This window comes from Stigmatopora argus, chromosome 5 (genome assembly GCF_051989625.1).
Source record: "Stigmatopora argus isolate UIUO_Sarg chromosome 5, RoL_Sarg_1.0, whole genome shotgun sequence".
Lineage (NCBI taxonomy): Eukaryota > Metazoa > Chordata > Actinopteri > Syngnathiformes > Syngnathidae > Stigmatopora > Stigmatopora argus.
The window spans coordinates 16,376,705-16,400,033 of record NC_135391.1 but is presented as its reverse complement, the minus strand read 5'-3'; the positions used below and the strand labels follow the sequence as shown (position 1 = coordinate 16,400,033).

Below are 23,329 nucleotides of genomic sequence, written 5' to 3'. Positions count from 1 at the left end.
CAGGAGGTACAGTGAGAGTTTAAATCAAGAATATGAAATGTATTATTATTATTATTATTATAAAATTCTCCTTAGCCCATGGTTGGTAGTATATAAGGTTGCATGATTGTTCTGGGTCACATGTTCCACAAATAGAAATAAATTTTTGAAATATTTGCGTAAAGCGATATTCCCACAGTTATAACATTTTCATTCATTCATTCATTTTCCGAACTAGGGGCAATTTACAGTGTCCAATCGGCCTACCATGCATGTCTTTAGAATGTGCGAGGAAACCGGAGTACCCGTAGAAAACCCATGTAGGCCCAGAGAGAACATGCAAACTCCACATGGGGGACCGACCTGGATTTGAACCCAGGACCCCAGAGCTGTGAGGCAGACGTGCTAATCACGCAAGCAGCCGGGCCGCCGGTTATAACATTTTCATTTTACAGTTAAGATTCAAAAAATGAAAAATTCCATTTTAGGGGGCACTACAGGCTAATTGGGTATTAAAAAAATACTGTCAAGCATTATTTTCTCTTCATTTAAAAAAGATTTGGTTTAAAAACAAGCAAATACCCACTCAGAGTTGCATGTTTCTATATTTGATATGTGGATTTCTCTGGCATAGCTTCATTTTCATTGGACATTTTTGACAAGAAAGTCATTCACATCAGGATTTGATTCTATTTTTTTTTTAATGTTGACTATGCGTCACATTGTACAGTACCATGAACTTAGCCCGAGATAAAATGTAATGTTGGTTTAAGAGTTTGGGGGAGTTCAAATAGACTTTACACTGGGCACTAAATTCATCTCTGTGTATTTAGGGTAGAAGATGCTGGCTGCTCATTTGAATAAGAGAGAAAAAAATGTTCATTTCAACGAACAAATCTCCCCCTTTCCTTGCCTTTGTTTTCTTTCTCCACTTGCTCCCGCCTAATCTGCCATTCTCCATTAATTCTTACTTTTAATTAGGTATGCAGTGGACAGGCCTAGTTTTTCACTCTGCATTATCTAGTTGAGACTATAGAAAGCATGTGTGTGTTTCTCAATTGGAAGCAGCAAGAGTCTGTATTAGCCAATACAAAGTGGAACTGCTAGATTTGGTTTATTGAGACCAGGGCAGCCAGAGAACATCTACTAATGGCTCTTGTAGTTCACTTGCAGCCGAAATTTACTCGCTGACCTTGTTTCGCGGCTCATCATTCAGTCGGCGCAGAAAAAATAGCCCTGTATCAAAGTTATTTACCTTTTTTTTGCACTGCCTTGCCCCATTTTACTTAAACAAAAGAACCATTTTAAATGCATGTTGCGTTTTGAGGTCATCATGGCATAGTTTTGCCCAAGTATTTTTAAATAAACATTTGAATTATGTGTTGTGTACATGCACAACTTTCATCTGACACGGCAAATATCAACTTTGTTTCTGTTGTCCTAAATCGCGTGTGCGGTTGATTGGTCGCCGTCTTTTGGTCGCCGGTCTTTTGGTCGCGGTCTTTTGGTCGCGGTCTTTTGGTCGCACCGACCACGACAACGGGCGACCAAAAGACCGATGACCAAAAGACCGGCGACAAAACAAGGTAAAACAACATGGTCTACGCATCAATAAAAGCCAACAATGGGCATTTCACTGAGCCGACATGTGAGTGTATAAGAGTTGGTATGTACATTCGTTGTCCCTTTAAGAAGCTACGTCGGTCAGGGTCTTAACAAGTTCTCCAACAAAAAACAATAAAAGTCCGGGAAATTTGGAGCTTTTCTTTAGCCTAATAATTACTAGAGCATTAAGTATGACTAAATAGTAATTCACAGTTTGTATTTAGGGAATTTGAGCAATGACCGGCGACCAATCGACCGTGTACCCTAAATCGAATATGTCAAACTTAACAAACTGTCGTATTGTAGTTTTAATTTCCTTCAGATTGTGGGATATTGCCTGATCCACCAAAAATTTAGGCTGTCGCCGACGGTGCCAGACGCCCAATCCAAACTTAGTTTACTTACTGTTGGGCAAATGAATCCTTACAGACATTGTTAACATCAAAACTGTCTCTATCAAGCTCTGCATCTCGTGTCCATTTAGTGTGTTGGTAAATTTCAAATGGTATGGGGCATTAAACACCTTTTTGTTTCCCTTTCTTAAATCAAATGGAAAACAGAACCCAGATTGTTTTGTTTTTTGGCTTGACAATGTCTGGAAAAAGTTTCAAATAACTTTGTGTGTGATGGGCAGATGCAACAGCCACACAAGAGCCCTCAACACATGAACACCCTATTTTATTAGTTGAGCACAGGGGAAGGCCGGTAGACAAACAGCGTGAGAAGGGAGGTCAGTGAGAGAAAAGTAGTTAGCTCTCTCCTCTCTTGTTCCCTTTCATGCTGCCTGTCCGTCTCCTCTTTTTTCTTTTCTTTTCCACATCCCACTCCAACCATCTCTCTTCGTCTAATTGAAGTGCTTTTGTAGTGCTGAACGAGAAAGAGAATTGAAAACAGTCTTAAAAGCCAACAACTCTCCTTGTCCTGCTCCTTGAGTAGATGCTTTAATGTGAGTCATTTCAATAGTGATACATTATAAGCAATTTCACATTCAACTGGAGGAGCAAGGATGGCATTTACTTCATTACCTACTTCAAGGACTTCAATGGAGTTCTTTTTCATTTATTGTATACGTATTTTTTTTTCCCAATAGCTTCCGAGCATGATCCCATAAAAGAGCTGTGCCTTGATTGTTGCTGCCATTGGCAGGGATGGATGTCCAGTCTGTTTGAGCTGAGAGGGGTGGCAGTGATCGAGATGATCAATGAAAATGAATGCGTAATGAATAGTAAATGCTACACTGTTCAAAAATGATTTAATTCAAATTGAATATAAATTTCACCAGTTTTCCTTGAATTTTGAAGTTGTGATGGAAAAATAAAAAGAAACAACTCATCAAATTAACATTGCACTTCAGTTAAGTAGTTTGATTTGTTTTCATTTTAAGTTTCTGAAGTTAACTTGGGGCGGCCCGCCGGTTGAGTGGTTAGCATGTGTCGCCTCACAGTTGGGGGACCTGGGTTCAAACCCAGATTCTGATTTTGATTTCTGTGTGGAGTTTGCATGTTCTCCCCGGGCCTATGTGGGTTTCCTCCGGGTACTCCGGTTTCCTCCCACATTCCACAAACATGCATGGTAAGCTGATTTGACACTCTAAATTGACCCTAGGTATGTGTGAGAGCGTGAATGGTTGTTTGTCTCCTTGTTCCCTGCGATTGGCTGGCCACCAATTCAGGGTGTCCCCCGCCTCTGGCCCAAACTCAGCTGGGATAGGCTCCCGTAACCCTTGTGAGGATAAAGTGTTTTAGAAAATGAGATGAGAGGAGAGATATTACATTCATAAAATAATTTGAGGCTTATAATGGAAAAAAAAACAAGTTAAAACGAAACACAACTAATCTTTTAGTAAATTGAACTTCATTTAAGTAGTTTTAACTCAACATATGTATTCATAAAATAACAATTTAAGATAGGTATTTAAGTTAGTTAATGACCTACTGCATCTTTTATTATTATTTTAATTTTTAACAATGTATTCTTCAATAAATGTTATTTTTAAATATTTGCCAAATCAAATTTTCAATTAAATGTGCTTTAAGACTGAAGGTTCTTAGTCATATAAACACAATTTAAATATGTCATGGAAAAACCCATTACCATACACTGTCAGACCCCTCCATCGTAGATTATAATTTGTTATGTGTGCACTGCAGTATTTATTCTGCTTTCTGCTTCGAGGTAAAAACTGACCTCCTTTTAAATTAGATTAAACGCCCCCAAATAACTGCCATGACGTGCTGTGAGGGCATTCAAGTATAATGAGAAAAAAGCCACAACCAAATTAATTCATTCATTCATCTTCCGTACCTCGCATCCTCGTAAGAGTTGTAGCCGGGGTCTATTTCGGCAACCAATTCAGGCCGTACCCCACCTACTGGCCATTGTTAACTGGGATAGGCTCCAGCACCCTCGTGACTCTTGCAAGGACGAGCGTAATGAATGATGAATGAACCATAATTAATTCTGATGGGCACCTCAAACTCTCAACTTTAAATTTTCTGCGAGGCAATTAAACCGCTTTCTCATCCGTGCCGTATTCATCCGCCACAGCTTCCTTTGGGGACCACGAAATGAGTTTTCTCTTGCTTCCCTCTGGAGGCGCCATTGAGATGTGACCCTATGTGGGAGGAGCTTTAACTGGACAGTGGCTCAAATAGAAGCGTGTAATGTTTGAGACAGCTGCCTTGGTGGTAACGACCAATAGAGTAAAAGTTCATCACTGGTGGCAACTCTAGATCATCAGAACCTGCCAAGTCATTAAAAAATGGAAATTAGACCAAAATAGAGAGGTACTACAGCGGTATAATTTTCTGTCCCTTAATTTATATTGATTGCAATTTTAATTTAATCAAACTTGAATTTGTGGCATAACAGTCCATGATGTGGAAGTGACAGGATGATTCTATATAAATTCAGACATCCAGAGGAAAAAAAATGGCATACGTTGGACAATTGATGGCAACGGACGTCCAATCCATTTGGATTGGGAGAGGCTGGCAGCATATAATTGTCATTGGCATTCGATTTTTTTTTTTATTTTAAATTTGCAACAATCATTTGCTGTTACTGGTTGAATGGAGGGGGCCCAGCGGACAAGTGGATAACGCGTTCACAGTTCTGGGGTCATGGGTTCAATCCCAGGTCGGTCATCACTGTGTGGAGTTTGCTTGTTTTCCCCAGGCTTGTGTGAATTTTCTTCGTGTACTCCGTTTTACTCCTAAATTCCAAAAACATTCAGGGTATGCTCGTTGAAGACTCTAAATTGCCCCTAGGTATGAATGTGTGTGAATGGTTGTCCGTCTCTATGTGCCCTACGATTGGCTGGCCACCAATTCAGGGTGTCCTCTACCTGGTGACCATAGTTGGCTGGGATAATCTCCACCACCCCCTGTGACCCTTGTTAGGATAAGCGGTTCAGAAAATGAATGAATAAATGGTTGAATGGAGCAAGTCAATTCTCAACTTTTGAACACTCGCCTGACCTGAATGACATCTTATGACTTTGTGCCATGATATTTTAAAATGTGAAATTGAGTTAATACGTGTAAGACAAGTGACTTATTTTGGTACCTATTTGGTTTCATTTTAATGATAAAAATTTTAGGAAAATCCCTTGGTTACGGCCCCCAAAATCATTTTAATGATAACAAATAAAAAAAATAGTTTTAATATCAGAAACATTTTTTAAAATTGTCTTGTTTGTTTTTAATTAAAAATCAAATTTTAAATGAAAAAAGACCATAATTGTGGTTTTACTCTTTTATTTTTACGCTATTTTCAAAAATTGATAATGAGATTATATATATGAGTTTTTTCCTGTTTGTTCTTTTTTAATTGACAAAATATATTGGGTAAAAAAACAAAAGGTCCAAAAAAACAACAACAAAAAAACTCCCCAAAAAACAGAAGAGTGCGTATTTACTAATATCTTATTGCCTCCCAATGACAACAATAGACGTGCAATTCATTTAAAATGGGAGAACCGGCTGATAACGCCCATATTTCAGTTCTCCTTACACCTCCAATCTATTTTCCCACTCAAAATGGATTGCACCCAATTGACTTAAATGGGTGCTTAATTCAGGGTTAATATCAACAACACACAATATTAAGTTTCTTTTGGAATGAGTATTTTCATACGACAAAATATGTACAAAAATACAGTTTAATATTGCAGAATATCAATGTTTTAGGCCGCATAACCTCACTAGGGGAGCCTTTAATCAAACATACCGTTGTCTGGAGGATGATATACTCCTTAATACTTTGTCTATTTGACTGCATCTTGTTTTCTATTGTTGGAGACACGTCTGTCGATAGCCACTTCAAACAAGCCACATCAATAAGCGTCTCAACAACTGATATGAGAGGCAACACCTTCGGCAGCGCATTGATCACTGTGACATTTGCTTTGCACACCCACTAAATGTCCTGCCCTTGTCACAACATTTGAAGAAAATCACACAGATCGATGATGCTCACAAGCGCGCAAATCCAAGCACACATGCTCGCTCACACAAATGCCAAAAGGGGATTGAACTCAATTCCAACTTTTGTGAGTCTTACGAACGTAATAAAATTATTTGAGTCCTCTCAATAGTTCCCCAGGACTTGTGTGACATATTTTAAATATTCTGGCCCAAGCCTTTTTGCCTCATTTTCTAAAACAAACCTGCTTCCCTCACTGATACAACTACCCTAAGTAAAACACATGGGACCTTACCCTTTGTTTAAAAGATATGGAATTAAAAGCTAATGAAAATATGGCAGCATGAAAAAAATAATTTATGTCATGTAATTCGCCATGTTTCTATTTAGCTAACATATCCAAAAAAGTGTATATTGAATAACTATATATATATATATATATATATATATATATATATATATATATACATATATATATATATATATATATATATATATATATATATATATATAAATATATATATATATATATATATATATATATATATATATATATATATATATATATATAACTTTTGCGTCATTTCTGTACTTACCAATAATAATATTATAATATATTTAATTTTAAAAATGGATAATTAATTATCGTATCTTTATTATATGTATACTAATTCATGGAATTAAAACTGAAGAACTCTTATTATTGCTGGAATAACAGTCGATTTTCAAAGCGCCCTTTATTATAGTATTGACTCAGTAAGAACCTTTTTTATTATTTTAACATGTGCATGTGCATGTGGAAAGTACATCTTAAAGAATGCATCAATTCATGCTTTATTTCAGAGATTTGACAAAACCTCTCCTTGAAATCTCAAGCAGAGAAAGTCTACTTCTCCGTGTTATTTCGTTTCATTATTTTTTGAAGGCCATTCATGTATTTTTCTTTTCTTTTCCTGTCTAGGTAAGAGTGACCCTTTCTGTATAGTGGAGCTGAGTAATGACCGGCTGCAAACTCATACTGTTTACAAAAACCTCAACCCAGAGTGGAACAAGGTCTTTACTTTGTGAGTACTATTATATACTATAATAAAACATTAAAATAGCAATCTAACTCGTTACCTGGCATTGACAGTGATATACCTTAAATCCATTTCATCTGAGAAAATTAACATATTTCATGAAAAAAAAGGGTTTAAGCAAAGAAAATACTTATATTGTATCAAATTTGTAGTAAATAATTAGAACAAACTTTACATAACTTCTTAAACAACTGATACAATTTGAGTTCAAAGTCAGGTAATTCCCATTATTGGCACATGTTAATTTAATTATTCTACAAGCCCCCACCCCCCACAAATCCTCGTTTCTATATACTACATAAGACCGGCCATTTTTATAGCTTACTTTGATGAGTCTGACACACCTCTACTTTGGCAAATATAGTGCAAAGATGGACAATGCGTTTAAACTTTTTTTTTTGCCCATCCAGTAATGTGAAGGACATTCACTCAGTGATCGAGGTCACTGTTTACGACGAAGACAGAGACAGAAGTGCAGACTTCCTGGGGAAAGTGGCCATTCCTTTACTAAGTGTGAGTCAAACTATTGTTTATTTCTCCCTGAGAAACATTAGAAACGAAAGGAGCACTTTAAAAGATCAGACTTCTGCCTAAGCAACCAAATTCAAAGAATTGATATTTGCAAGTGAAGGCTAGTTATAACATGACATTTGACCTCATGAGTTTGATTATAATCCTTTTATTCATTCTTGAGTAATTTAAACACAAACATACTGACAAAAATATACAAACCTATTTGATCTTTGAGTCAGGGTTATTTAGGAAATACCGTATTTTCACGACTATAAGGCGCACATAAAAGTCTTAAATTTTCTCCAAAATAGACAGGGCGCCTTATAATCCAGTGTGCTTTATATATGGACCAATACTAAAATTGTTATCACGATAAAATAAAATAAATCAGTCGATAGGGTACACCATCCGCTACAGCTCTCACAACTACGGCAAGCAGCCCCCGACTCTACTATTTTCCCCGTAGAAAAAGTTCTGCGCAGTGACTGCTGGGATATATAGTTATTTTGTCAATACACCCATTATGACGGCGAGCACACTAATTTGGTGCTCGCCGTCATTCCGGCTGGATTTACAAAAGAACTCCTGCCGCTAGATGTTGGCGTGGACATCGACATCAACACAGCTTTACGAAGGCTGGCAGGCAGCGCCGGGCTAGTTACGCTAGCTACTATTTGCGAATGGATTGTGGCCGCCTGGACGAACGTATAAAACTCAGCGTTTTCGATGACTCATTTGGACTATTGTTCAATTCAGACACAGAAAATTAGGACTTTGATGGATTTGTGGGTGATGATGACGTGAGTACATTGTAAAATGACTAAATAAAGTACAACCGAACTCAGTTTTGCTTCCGTTGCCTTTTTAAAAACGTGTTTTTAGCGTGTGTCCGTATGTTTAAGCTGGTGTATGTTTTGCCATGCCTGGCTGCGTCTTTAAAAATGGTGTGTCCTTTGTATGTGTCAAATACAGAAATAGCACTCGTTACTGACACTGCGGCTTTAAATGCGATGCGCCATATAGTCGTGAAAATACGGTACACAATTAACTCCAACAACTCACTACCACAAAATTTAATAAGGTCTTCCATTTCATGTTTCAAACATATTTTGCAACTTTTATCGTTCTCGAGTTATCTTCAACAGCAACATACAAACCTCTGTGACCTTTGACCTACTTACCCCCAAATTTAATCACCTCTTCGATTTAATATAACAAACAACGTATAACATTGATATTAAACCCTTTATTTGTTCTTTATTTATCAGCAACCTAAACATACAGAAAAACAAGCAAACAAACATACAGAACCAAATACATAACCTCTGCTTTTGTAGGTTTCGCCTACTAGCTGAGGTTAAAAAAACACACAGTTGAAATTCCAATATAAGAAGCATAGGTTATTTTTGCTCACATATTGACAAGTTTGAGGGTGTCAGAAAAGAGATTGACAGTTGAGTAGAACATAACGGCGTGAATGAGAAATGATATGAAAATGACACTGATCAAAAGCTGAAATGACACACATTTCAGAAAGTATATTTATATACGCTCTTGCGGTGATTGAAGCTGGTGTCGCATATATAAAGTGTGATTCCCCAGGATAGTTAATTTCTGTTTGACAGAGGCGAGCTGCTATGGGTAATGAACAGGTACTTGTCAGAGTTGCCACAGTTGTTTTGGGTTCCCTGTCAGCGCAGGCAGCCGGGGTTCAAAGGTGGCCCGAGGAGCCCATTCTGTCGGGTATTGCCAGACAGACGCCTGTCATGTCCCTCTCCCCGCTCGCAGATCCAAAATGGAGAACGCAAAGCCTACGTCTTGAAAAGCAAGGAGCTGACAGGGCCAACAAAAGGGGTCATCTTTCTCGAAATAGACGTCATTTTTAATGCTGTAAGTTCTATTTTTTTGGTTCTTCAGATTCCCTAACGTATTGAAGCAAAAATGTTTATCCCCAACCTTTCTCTCACTGCCGATGTCTTAATTCTTTCCATTTTCCCATCCTCACTCATCCTCATTTTTTGCTCTAATTATGGAAGGCTCCCCCTCAGCACTCTTTGTTCGCCCATTCCGTCGCTGTGTGTGTGTGTGTCCCGTAGCTGCCATCTTAATACCACCCACCCGTTAGCTCCAACCTCTCACAGGGTGCGCGTGTGTTGTATTGTGACAACAGAAAACTGGAAAATATTCATAACAAAGTATATATTTCACCACATTGTTTTCCTCCAGGTGAAAGCTGGTCTCAGGACACTGATTCCAATTGAGCAGAAGTACATGGAAGAGGAACCCAGAGTGTCCAAACAGGTAAATTACTTGGGGCTCTTAATTTTTTTCCAACCATACTCATCATAAGCATACTCATCTGGATCTATAAGAAACATTAAATTAGTTTAGTTTTGCAAAGTGAATTTTCATCCTTACACTATCTTATTTATAAAAATATGGAAACTGGAGTAAAACTTCATACTTCAGTCCTCTTTCCCGAGGTTTAACTCATTCTTGTTTTCCTAATTACCACAATTACAACATTTGGAATACTCCAGAAATCACATGGTGCAAAAGGTGGTAGCCCCATCATACATGTAGGAAATTTGACATATATGGCTTTGAAGAAGAACATTTAGTTAACCTAGTGTTTCATTATACATTAATTTTTCATATTTTTTTTTTAATAGTAGAATGCCTATATCATATACTACATGTCAACACGCTATTTGCATACATGTCACATGGCTGTATTTCATATACATATTTGCTTATTTTATGCTAATTACCTAGTTATTGTTATTGCTCAAATGAGACATTAGTACTATATAAAATGATCTGAATTTACATTGGCTTAGAAGTTCCAAAACAAATTTTGCGTTAATAAAAATGACTGAAATGTAAGATTATCTTAAGAGAGAATGTCATCAGTCGGGTAGAATGAATGCTAAAATAAAAGTGTAAAAAGTCTACGAACCCTTTAGCCACCATCGCGCCCCATGCGTGCTTCGCTGTGGTAGGCCGTTACCAGCGAGCCGGGCCAGCGTGGTCTCGTCAAAGCCAACAACTGTGCGGGCGAGATAAAACAAGGTGATTGAAGAGGGAAAACAGCGTTTGATTTTTGTTTCTTCTCTCCTTTCTCCCTTCTCTCATCTGTCAGCCGACTCGCACCCACCCCGGCCCGCTGAATAGAAATGTCAACCTGTCAACTGCGGGGTGCATAAGTAGATTGGCCGTCCTTCTAGATGGCCCTTTTTTGCTACTGCTGCTTTGCACTTCATTGTCACGCCGCTCAGTGTGGCAGCAGCACAAAAGGCTGAATGGCTGGGGCCGGCCCACGTCACACATGTCATACGAGTGACCGTTTGGGCTTAGTAGTCAATGCCGCGCCATGCCCTGCCGCACACATCCTTCGCCAACACGGTGCTTTGCGCAAAAACATCTCCCATACCACCCTGCTTTCAACTCTGTCCGTTTTTATGTCGTCTCTGTTGTACTGTCTTACTCCCCCCGCCCCTCTTGAGTGTCAGAATCTCAATCTCACCTCTGACACGTGGAGATGACCCTTGTCAGGGTCTCACAATGATGATGTCAGTGGCTGCTTTGGTAGGCTCGCCCCATGAGGCCGGGAGGGTTGTTGAGTGCCAGCACGTACCTACTGTTACTTGCTGGTTAGTCAGAAGAAAAGTATTTGGAGAAGACCTTTTACTTAATGACTTATACAATAAATCAAGGCTATTTAAGCATTTATGAAATAATCCCTTAACAACTGCAAGGTTACACGTTTTCTTTGTTACAGTTATATATCCACATATCAAAAGGAAACCATATATTTATGGCCAAATGTGGTTTTAAACTGGTTGTCAAAAATCACAATGGAGGGTACATATTCATTTAATAAATTAATATAAGTGTTTCTATGTTGCGTATTTCGACCTTCATAGGATCTGTGCATGGCACACACTTTAATTTTATTTGTTTAACAATAATATTGATTATTCATATTAAATCATTCCTTAAAAATAAAAGGGCCTGGTAGCAGTTTAGCTCGCGGGTATAAAAACTGATTCTGATTATTATGTATTAACTACTCCATTTAGAAATATCAAATGCTCATGATTATTATTATGAGTTTAACTTGTCTTTAGTAAAAGCTTCTCATAATTTTCACTTTGAGAATACTTGCCGCTCCTCACCTACCCAAAATTCAGCAAACATCCCCAATTAACATGGAAACACCTTTCATGTTATCATCTTAAAATCACAAATTAAAATGAAATATATTATCTTTATGCTTGGTGTTGGATTATCGACACTTTTTAGTTAAAAATCGGACCATCCTGCAGTAAAAATGGAAATCAAAATATTAACCATTGTTTTTTTTTTAAAAAGATACATCATTCTTTAATCAACAGCTATGGAGGAATACTCCTTTCTCTCCTTGTTTATGCCACATTATTGCAATTTCAAATTGTACCGTCCCTACTTTCCAGCTGCTGTTGCGCAACTTCAACAGAGTGAGGCGCTGCATCATGTTCCTCATCAACACAGGCTGTTACATCAACAGCTGCTTTGAATGGGAATCTCCACAGAGGAGCATCTGTGCGTTTGTGGTACGTACAACTCACTTGAAATCGATCTGATAGAAAATTAAACAAGTAAACATTATCACTGGAAAATGCAATGTCTGAGAAAATGTGTGGAAATGCGTTCATGGTGGTCAATGATGAATGCCCATGGATTTCATGGGGGTCACTTGTTGTTTTTTGGGGTAATTTACTGTAGATTTGAGGTCACTAATTGTTGATTTTGGGCCCTTTCTGAGTCACTTTCTCTTTACTTTAGATTCACGCCTGTCCACTTTGGGCATCTTGTGGATTATGTGGTAAATTCCATCTTGTTTGCTATTGATTTAGGACATTTTTGGGTCACTCCTTGTTGATTTTAGGCAAATTCCAGGTCTCTTCCGAATGATTTCTTTTTGATTTTGGATCACTTGTTGATTTTGTGGCTGATGTTATTTTTATGGTGATTTCTTGGCCTATTTCGGGGCATTTTCCAGGTCTATTCCTGATGAATTTTTGATCTGAATAATACTCCCCGATTGAGATTTTTTTTGCTGCTTCACTAATGGAGATTTTCCGTGGGCTCAAGTTGCGAACATTCGCTGCCAAATCTCCCAGTTAAAATGGATTAAATGTTTATCGCAGTTAATAGCAATGAATGAGAAAACGAGGTCTGGTCTTAATGCATTAATTCTGAAGACAACATATTCAATTATAGCCGGCAGTATATTTGGATTGTGCACATTATATTGAGTATTTCAAGGCAATAAAACAGGCATGTAGGCCAAGGACAACGTGTTTTATAGTTTGTAGAAAGGCTGAAATTCAAACATCATTTTTGCTTTCCCCCTCCCACTCTTGTGAGTGTGTTGGCGTAGGAGTGCACACTTAGCTAAAAGCATCCAAGTGTTTAGGACCTCTCCTTTACACAGGTACCCCCTCCCCTCATCCATTTCTTCATCACTCTCTCATTCCTCCCTCACTTCCAGAGGCCTCTTAATCACTTCGCTCATCTCTTTAAGTGGCTTTTTATGGGGGGCCATCTGGCCAAGGTGGTGCGTTTGTGAAGGTGTGCGTCTGTGTGTGATTACCGGCACGTGTGTGCGTGTGTTTCTGTCTCGATGGACAGATGTTGCACTTAACTTTTGAAAATGGCAGAGGTGGCGTTGTGGCAGCCCCTAAATGTTTAAGTGTGTGCTATACTTCACGTAGGAAACTTGTCACAAAAGCGAGCTACCAAGTGCGGAGGAAAACAGCAGGAGAGCAAATGTAAATTTAAAATTAGTTTATTATCGAAAAAACAACAACTATTAAAGTATTTGAACAACATACTGGGATTAAAATGTAGTTACATGTGTGCACATTTGTACACATCTGTCCTATAGGGGGAGTACAGGGTTGGTTGTCCCATGAGTTGGTTGTCACACTTGCTCCCCGCCACCAGAGGGCATTGTTTCACAGTATCAGCTTTGAAATGATCTTAATTGTGCCCAGAAAGACAACATTTATTCATGCATTCATTTTCTGGACCGCTTTATCATCGCAAGGGTCATGGGGGGGGCTGGAGCCTATCCTAGCTGACTTCAGGTCAGAGGCGGGGGACACCCTATGTCGGTGGCCAGTCGATCGCAGGGCACAAGGAGACGGACAACCATGCACACTCATGCATACCTAAGGGCAATTTAGAGAGTCCAATCAGCCTACCATGCATGTTTTTGGAATGTGGGAGGAACCCGGAGTACCTGGAGAAAACCCATGCAGGGCCGAGGAGAACATGCAAACTTCACATAGGTGGACCGACCTGGATTTGAACCCAGGACCCTAGAGCTGTGAGGCCGACGCGCTAACCACTCAAAACGCCGGGGCGCCAGACAACATATTTTTTAAAGCTTTCTTAGATTTCTATTTAAGATTGTGTTACCATAAAAAGTCTGAAAACAAAGTTACAATTTTGATTGACATTCTATAGCCAGTAAGTACCAATATTTAGTCACAAATTATGGGTGGCCATTATACACGTGTGCGCGTTATACTCGAATGAATACGGTAATTAATCTCCCATGTCTTTTGTGATATTCTAAAAAGACAGTAATGTTTTTCCAATATTATCTCACCAACGTCTAGCACCATCGATGTTCATCAACCTCGTTAAAATGGATTTGATGTCTATTATTCAATATCTATTTAATATAATGTTTTGGGAAGAAGACACGTGGTCTAGTAGAGTGTGGTTGATTGTCTATCTCTATGTGGGCCCTACAACTGACTGGCGACCAGTTTAGGGTGCAGTCCGCCGTTCGTCCGAAGTCAGCTGGCATGGGCTCCAGCGCCCCGCAACCCTGTCAAGGATAAGCGGTGTTAAAAAGTGATGGATCGCCGTAAAAGACCAAATTCTGAAACGTCAGGGAGAAAACCAAAGTTTATTGTCCGAGTTTGGTAAAAGATGGTCATCACAGTCATCCCAAGGAAAAAAAGTGTTTCTCCTCCTGCTAGATTTGCCGCTTCCGTTGGCATGTGTACAGCTGTCATCAGCGTTGTCTCACATGCAGCGTTTCTATCTCACGCCTGCGGTTCTGTCTCCCACCCATGAAAACCGCCAGTGCGCCAGCTTCCCCCAAGGCGTTGACGGAGCACCGTCACCTCCTGTCCTGCGTGACGGCATACGTCTGCACGCCATTCCCTGCACCTGCATGGCGTGATTTCCCATCACTCCATCTTCCTCCACATCGTGTACGCACGCTCTCCTCGCCGTACAAGGTTGTGGTTGCCTCTAAACAAATTTGCTGTAACTTTATCTGCAATTGGGCCCCGAATTGGGAGCAAATAGAGGTGGCTTTGTGAGACTCCGGGAAGGGCGAGGGCAGGTAGCCGGGGGAAATGATACTAGGCGCTTTTATGTCAGGTAAAGTAGGACTCTTATCAGGAAGAGAGCCCAGACAAGGGAGCTACTTCTAGAGGAAACTGGAGCACCTATCACCTGCTTTGCATTTAGATAAAAAAAACACCTTGCTGAAATCAAATTTTACACACGCACGCACGCACGCGCGCACACACACACACACACACACACACACACACACACACACACACACACACACACACACACACACACAAAAGACAAGTACTAAAGCATCTCTTGGTGTATGTGTACACTCCAAACCACTCCAGGTTTCTTAATATTGCTCCTTTGACTGGTATTCAAAGGAGCTGTCTTAACTTTTTAAACTTTGAGAGCTAAGGGTTCGTCTTTGCCCACAGCAAGGGACAACTTTGAACCACTTTACTTGAACATTTTACTACTCTCGTCATTTGATAGTTGAAATATAGCGGCGGGAGCGAGGCGGAATACCAAGTTAGAGTTTAATCACTGGAGATAAAGACTCGTGAATGACAAAAAAAATGTCAGGGCACTTTTGGAAATTGGAATAGTGTATTTGCAGCTTTGTGGCAATTAAGATGTACAAGTTTCATCTGATTTTTCAATAGGGTCCTTAAAAGAAATGACAATGCGTTTAGAGCATCTGGCTTTCTTGTAAAATTGTGTATTCTGCGGGTGTTCAGCAGGGGGCAGTCTTGTACTGCTGAACAAGGCTCGACTGGTCCTAAACACTGGTCCCCCCCACACACATACTTCATTGCAGCCCCCCCACCCCCATCTCTAGTTTCATCAAACTTAACAGTGCTTCTACTTGCTATCTGGCAACACTTAGTGCCAGCATGGAAAATGATGTAAGAGAGATAAAGGCGACCTCTGAAATCCAAACTCGGGTTTCACTCCACTGAGACAGAACAGGGGGAAAAGTTTGCCTGGTGTGTGGTTAATGTAAGCCAAAGTACTGAATATTACCCTCCCACAGTGCCGCGAGGACGCGGGCTGTGTTTTGAAACAAATAACGCAGGCTTCAGCTCTCCATGAGCACTGACTGCTTGAATAAAACATTTGGACTTTTCCGTGTTGTTGACATCCTTTAGTGATCAGGGGATTTCTCAACATTGAACCAAGCATCAAAGAATTTCGGAATCCAACTGCAGGGATTGTTAAAGAGGATATTGGTTTTGGACTTTTGTTATTCTTGTCAAAATTTATCTCATCATTATTTGCTGTTATTAGAGTCCATTTTGATTATGTCTCATGATTAAACCACTAGACGAATAAGACACATTGTTCTAACTATTTAGACTGCTTCCTCACAATGACCCAATACTGATATATTTCTTATTTTTATAAACCTAAATGGATTGGCCGTCTAGCGCCGTTAATGGCACTAAAACAAGAACATTGACAACCAGTCCTCCAGGTTTAAATTGATTTGACATCAATTGTTGTCAATGGCAAACAATAAGTTTAATAATAGTCTTACGGGGGGCCATAACCAGAGTTTTTCAGTTTTTACTCCATTGGTACTAAGTTTGTTTTTATTAGCATTTTATTAATTCTAAATTGTAGTTATTCAACGATAGGCATACAAAAACACTGAATAACATTAAAAATATAATTCTATTCTAAATGAACACTAGCGTTTTGGTTCTGTAATAATGTTTATATTGTTGCCTACATGACTCAAACTGGGATGACCACATATGTGGAATAATAGTGACTTGGCTAATAAAGGGTTAATGTGATTGTATACAGTCAGTTTTAATTTAAAAAAAAAAAAACTTAATGTATGATAAGTCATTTCTAATAGTCCAAATGGTAATCTTTGATTAAATGCTAAGTGAATCTTTGCATTGTGTGCTCCAATAATAAAACAACCAAATTATTTAAATATTTGTACCCACTGTAGATTTGCAAACAAAAAATATTTCCCATCAGCATTGATTCATTGTCAGCCATCGACATCCAATCCATTTTGCCTGTGAAGGTTGACAGGGAATAAACAGACAATCATGATAAACTCATATAATCACATAATTATATTATCTAATAGTGAAAGATTACTACTAGGTGAGAGATAAGCATTGTAAACACAAATAAAACAACAATAAACATCTCAGTGTAATCACTAAGATACTATTACTAAGCTATACTGTTATCTTAGTTTCATCATCGTATTTCCATGATGTTTTCATTTTTTTTCCCCTGCACTTCTTGGTGGTCACTGCCATCCACAGCAGGTTCCTTCCTCAGGCGGAAAGCACGCAATCTAGTGTTGGGTGGGGCGCGGCGGGGGGTGGCTACGATGGACCCGTCTCGCTGGAAAGGTCCAGGAACCGCGGGGCCACTTTTAAACAGCCCTGGAGGGCAGGGTGGCGGTTTGGGGGTGCTGAGACGAGGCAGGACCGTCCACTTCTGCTGTTTCTGTCTGTCACAACGGGGCCCTCGGCTAAATAGCCAAATGGAAGAGAAATGACAGGGCCAATATCGGTTAACAGCCTAGAGCTTCTTTTATTTTCTTCTTTTTATAATAAATTGAGGCAAAAACCAGGACAGTAAGTTGTAGGTTTTATGATTTCAACACAAGCATCGCAAAATTATATACTAAATATATTTCTCCTCATGCATTGTTAGACATGTTACTATTTATTACTGAATAATTATAACATGAATAATGTGCAAAGATGCCTGTAATTGTATGTTTATTTATAACTTCAACCAGAACGGTTTGAAAAATAATAATAATAATAAACACGAGAGCTCCTTTGTTTATTTTAGTTAAGTTGTGTGCCAGCACCTCATTTGCACTGTGCTTTATTGAACATGTAATTCATTAACGTTACTCATCTTGCTTGTTTTGATTTGTAAGAGGTTTACGTGAAAATGTTACTCGGCTTTGTGTGAGAGTGCATTGCTGTCATAAATAAGTTTAATAAGAAGGGAAGTGGTCCAGTAGTTTTGAATGACATATTTTTGGAATTGTTATTTTTTTTTGTTAATCTGTAGCAATTGAAAGTTGCTTTTGCGTGACAGAAAAGTTGTTCCTGCTGGAATTCAGTATTTGTTTATTGGACATTAGCAGTATGATTTATTTATATGAAAAATACATCTGACCAGTTTTGGAAAATATTATCTTTAATTCATGCTTAGTTTGTTTCTGCCTAATTTCACATTCAGTTTAAGGTCTTGGTTATGAGTTCCCAAACTTTTCAGCGATGAAAAAGACAAAACATTTTTTTTCAGATGGCGAGATGCATGTGTTTATGTGTGGGTGGACGCAAAGAAAATTATACACTGACGGTTGAGCGATGAATGCGTCTGTGTTTTGGCCGGCCCTTGTATTCTAACTGAATTAGTACATGCACATGCTCTCCTTTTGGGATGATAGAACAAGCTTTCATTAGTCTAACAATGGGAGAACTTTACTTTCAAGGGATTGGCACCTTGCTCAATCTGTAATATGCGGTATATTATTAGGTTTTTGTAGGTTGTCATAATTTTTTTATTTATCATGGTATTAAAAATGTTATTTTATGATATGCTTTTAATGTTTTAAGGGGCACCTTGTGCCTTTTAAGCTTTTAATTGAATTAGTAGTTCAAAATAAGTGTTTTTTTTCAAGTTTACAGTGATGTCCAGGGAATGATGCTACTTCTGGTAATTTATTTAGTTATATATTATTGTTTATTATTTATTTTTGTTATTTATCAAAATTGTGCATTATTAATTGTATTTTTTAATGAAATAATATAACATATACAACTTCAAAATGAATAAAAACAGTAATACACTGGTTAATGGCGGCCATAACACTGCCAGATTCATGTTAATAAAGAATGTTCTCAGACTTTTACTTCAGTCTTAGCGCTGCAAACTTTTATCTTGCACGTTGATACTTGCACTAAAACACCTTAGCTACTTCACGTGCTGTTAACCACTTTACTCACCTTTTTTTGCCTCACTTCATTTTTATGACTACTTATTTATGTGTGCCTTTTATGGTGGGACTTTAAATCTCATTGTACATGGTCAATGACAATAAAGGCATTCAATTCAGTTCAATTCATGAGGGTTAATTTAATTTTGGGGGGGTACTCTCACAAAATATCAAATTCAAATTAAACTTAAATATTGTTAAATAGTCCTCCTCCATCATTAGCAATTTCTTCTTCCCACAAGACTTTTAAAAGTGTGTCAGAGCAAAATGCTGGTCTTTATCAAAGGTTAATTTTTCTGACAGCGCCTTGCTTGTTTGATGATGAAAATGGAAGGACCATCGTGCTTTTGGCAGATAGGTTAGCAATACATGTCTTAGTTGGGGTATTGCGGCGTGGAGTGACAAGGTTAGGGACTCAGGGTGTGGCCGGTGCAAGGTCACATGCTGGGTTTCTGGGGGTTTCGTGCCGAAGGGTCAGAAACCATCGATGACCTCAACCCCTGGAATGATTGGCACGGAGGGAAAAGACTCTGACGGCACGTCAAGGCTCGAGAGAGAGTCAACAATGTAAACGTTCCTAGCCACTTTGTTCAAACATTTTTTTTGGTCTTTTCCTTTTCATTCCAGCTCTTTGTCATCCTGGTCTGGAACTTTGAACTCTACACTATTCCGTTGGCTTTGTTGCTGCCCTTGGCTTGGAACTACATCCTCATCACGTCAGGCAAGGATACAAGGCAAGATGTGGTGAGTGTGGCCTCTGTAAGCTTGCCGATATCCCTCCGCCTTTCTTTCATTCCACTGTAAAAGCCTCTTTGCCGGGCACACAATGCACTGCTAAAACTGTGACGCCATTATTTTATGAGGACACGCCGCTCTTGTCTCTCCCACAATATTATCGCATTAAAGTATACTCGTACAAGATTAGATCGACTTAAATCGTACTTCACCATTGTGCAAGTCAGTAGATCCAGTACGGACATTGAGATAACCCAAAATGCAGCGTTTGAATAAAAACAATTAAGATATATATGAATACTCATTTAAAACCCCATTCTTTAAAATTAAAATGCAACCATAAAATGGATGGAAATGTAGTATTATTTTCGGATATGGGGAAAAATCCCTCTGTTGAATTTCATATCTTTGAGACAAAGAAAAGGGGGAAATAATAGGCAGTCACCTTCAACTACGTTATGCCACTTACCTGCAGGTTTATTTATTTCATTCATTTATTTTTATCTCTTCTACCAATTAAATGATGTCAAAGGAATGTCACAGGAAACAGACATGTTTTAATCATGCTGGGCCACATTTCGGGGAGAGAATGCGAGACTTCGGAGTGAGCGTGCACAATCAAGCGATTAATTTTAATAAGTGTTGAAACCAGCAAACACGCCAGATATCCACTTACTGGTTTTCAAAAGTGTGTATTTATTCACTTTAAAATATAATTTTAGTCAGACAGGATTCAAAACTAATTTTACACTTTTGAATGGTGATGAAGAAACTCCCATTGAGGAGATATGATATATGAAATACCTTTTTTTTTTTAATCACGTTTTCAGAACTCATCTCAAGCATAACAAAAAAAATCTGAATGTTCTTCTAATCCATTTATCTTGTTTACCTCATTTATTACCTTTTAAATGTGAATGGCTCTTAAATTTTAGAGGACATTTTTTGACTGGCCTGTGGATGGCGACATTGGTTGACAAAAAGAAAAAAAATCTCCCTCATTTACCAGAGGCTGCAGGATGATTTGTTCACTGTATACCTGCTGCTAGCCATATATCCCTTCCTGATGAGAGTCCTCTTCCATGCTCTTCCTAATTAAACCTAGTCAAGAGAGCTTGTACATTCTTGTACGTTTCCACTTACTTCACATATGAGTAAGTGCGTGCAGCACCCACTTGATGCTGGATGGCTTTTCTCCCCTCTTTTGAAAGCGACGATTGCGCCTCCAGTGCCACAGCAATTGCTTTGGAAATTAAAACATGTTGATACTGTTGTAGTCAGGCAAGTGCTTCTTTGGACGGAAATTCATGTCTCTCTACTTTAAAATGATTATATATATTTTTAATTCAGGATTTATGACACACTGGTTGCCATTGAGAGCATCCATCGTTGCCAGCCCTTTATAATGTAAAGGGTTTGGACGTCTCTTGCCGTCAATGGTACTGTAAAATGATTCACTGACAGCCCCCACTTTTTTAAGGAAAACTTTATTTTTTGTAATGTGTGCATCCATGCGGATGGTGAAATTAAACTTACTTTGTTCAGCAAAATGAGGGTTAATTTTGAGAAAATGTTTAGTTCTCACAATGTTATCAACTGTAAGAGAGATTACTCTTTTTTTTGCTGTGCTGAACAATAAATGTAAGATACAATGCTCTGGACATGTGTCATAGCTAGAACATGTAAATTCTGGAGAAATTGAACGGGAATGATCTCATGTTAGTCGATGAACTCTTGATAATTTGGTTCACTCTCTTTTAGGGTATTTCTTGGTCACTTCCTGTTAAATTTAGATCACTTCTTGTTGATTTTGAGTCTTCTGTAGTTTTAGGGGTAATTCTGGGCCACTTACGATCGATTGTGGGACACTTATGGGTAATCTGCTGTGGATTTTTGGACATTTTGGGCCATTTGCTGTTGATTTTGTGATATTTTTGGGTCACTTATTGTTGATTTTGTGATATTTCTGGGTCACTTAGTGTTGATTTTGTGATATTTCTGGGTCACTTACTGTTGATTTTGTGATATATCTGGGTCACTTACTGTTGATTTTGTGATATTTCGGGGTCACTTACTGTTGATTTTGGGATATTTCTGGGTCACTTACTGTTGATTTTGGGTCACGTGCTGATTTTGAGACAATTCCAGGTCACAGCTTATTGATTTGGGGGCAATTCTGGGTCACTTGCTATTGATTTTAGGGTAAGTCTAAGTCCCCTCCTGTTAATTTGGGGGAATTTCTGGGTTCTTTCCTTGTGACTTCAGGCATTTTCCTGATCATTTTAAGGCATTTCCATCCAGGTCATACCCGGTTGTCTTTTTTTTGTTAAAACAAAAATAATGACCATCAATTGAGATTGTTTCTATGCTCTGCTATTAATATACTATTTTTTGTGTGGTGTGTGCAAGTGAATGTCAACAGGAGTGAATTAAGAGTTTGTTGTGGGTGTTCATCACTGACAATGAGAATTGAATGAACCATTGTGCCATTGGAAATGAATTGCGATTTTTTTGAAGTCAGTTTTTTGGGGGAAACAGTGAATTTTCGTGCTAAAAAAAAATCAACCCTGCTTTATGTGAATTTTTGGGTTACGAGTATTTTGCAGTTGTAATACTGTGAACCAGGTGTAAAATATCAAAATATATAGTTTGGAAAAAAGGGCAATTTAACTGTGCACAAAAAAGAAAACAAGGGGGAGAAGTTTTTTAATTAGTTGAACAAGCAGTTGTGCTCAACCCAGCTCAGATCAACACCCAAAGGTGAAGCTTATGCAGAGGCAATGTGTGCTAAATTCACAAAACGTATACGCAGACTTGCTAATCAGCTGAAGGGCCTTGATTCATGTGACGGGTTCAAAGTGAAGAGATAAACAAATGCTATGTTGTCTGCATACTCCAGTGGACCACTCAGGGTCACTGTCTGTTGTGTGCTTACACGCTGCCTCGCAAACAGATCTCAGATCAGCACACGTTACCCTCGCCCCAACCTTGACCACTACCTGCTAAGCAGGTGCGGCACCCTTAGAACAGCGATTAATGGAGAAGACATACCAAAGAGGTCGTTGACCTCTTCTCTTATCATGTAGCACTCTGACCTTTGAATCCTGACTCCTCAACACCCTTACCTGACTTCCATGTCTTCCCACAACATGACCTCGGAAACAAACAACTTAACTAAAGGAGAGAAGGACCTGGGATGTCTCTCCAGTAGCTGGAAAATGAAAGAGCATAGAAATTAAACACATGACCTTTGACTCCTTTTGCATGGTTGGGGGTTCTTATTTCAGACAAATGTGTTGTAACACAGAGTCGCCTCGTGGTGTAGAGGTTCACTCGCCTGACTTCTCTGCGGGCAGGTGTGTTCTCAATTCCCGCTTGTGGCGGTATGATTGGGAGTGCCGATGTTTGTTTTTCTACGACTGACTGGCGACCGGTCTAGGGTGTAGTCTGCCTTTTGCCCGAAGACAGCTGGGTTAGGCTCCATCAACCCCCACAACCCTTTCGAGTATGGGCGGTATGAAAGATGAATGAATGAATGAAAGTTTTCACCACAATCTGCCAGTACCTTTGCTTAGACAGACAGTACTATGGTCAAAATCAAAACAGCACACTTCTCAGAAGGGGAATTCTG

General features: G+C 38.9%; 1 protein-coding gene and 1 long non-coding RNA gene across 8 annotated transcripts in view; one reads left to right on the top strand and one right to left on the bottom strand.

The window, feature by feature from the left end:
• mctp1a (multiple C2 domains, transmembrane 1a) overlaps positions 1-23,329 on the top strand; it is a 109,089-nt gene that overhangs the window by 43,889 nt on the left and 41,871 nt on the right. For all 7 annotated transcript variants that reach the window (XM_077599823.1, XM_077599825.1, XM_077599824.1 and 4 more), the window contains 6 exons: positions 6,971-7,073; positions 7,499-7,601; positions 9,390-9,491; positions 9,828-9,902; positions 12,077-12,196; positions 19,591-19,707. In XM_077599823.1, the coding sequence (XP_077455949.1) occupies positions 6,971-7,073; positions 7,499-7,601; positions 9,390-9,491; positions 9,828-9,902; positions 12,077-12,196; positions 19,591-19,707 (620 nt within the window). The remainder of the gene's footprint in view (positions 1-6,970; positions 7,074-7,498; positions 7,602-9,389; positions 9,492-9,827; positions 9,903-12,076; positions 12,197-19,590; positions 19,708-23,329) is intronic.
• Positions 2,370-11,245, bottom strand: LOC144073902 (uncharacterized). The gene is made up of 3 exons (XR_013300182.1): positions 11,128-11,245; positions 10,561-10,650; positions 2,370-2,451 (listed from the first exon to the last, which is right to left on the bottom strand). It is a non-coding gene; the product is annotated as an uncharacterized LOC144073902 (long non-coding RNA).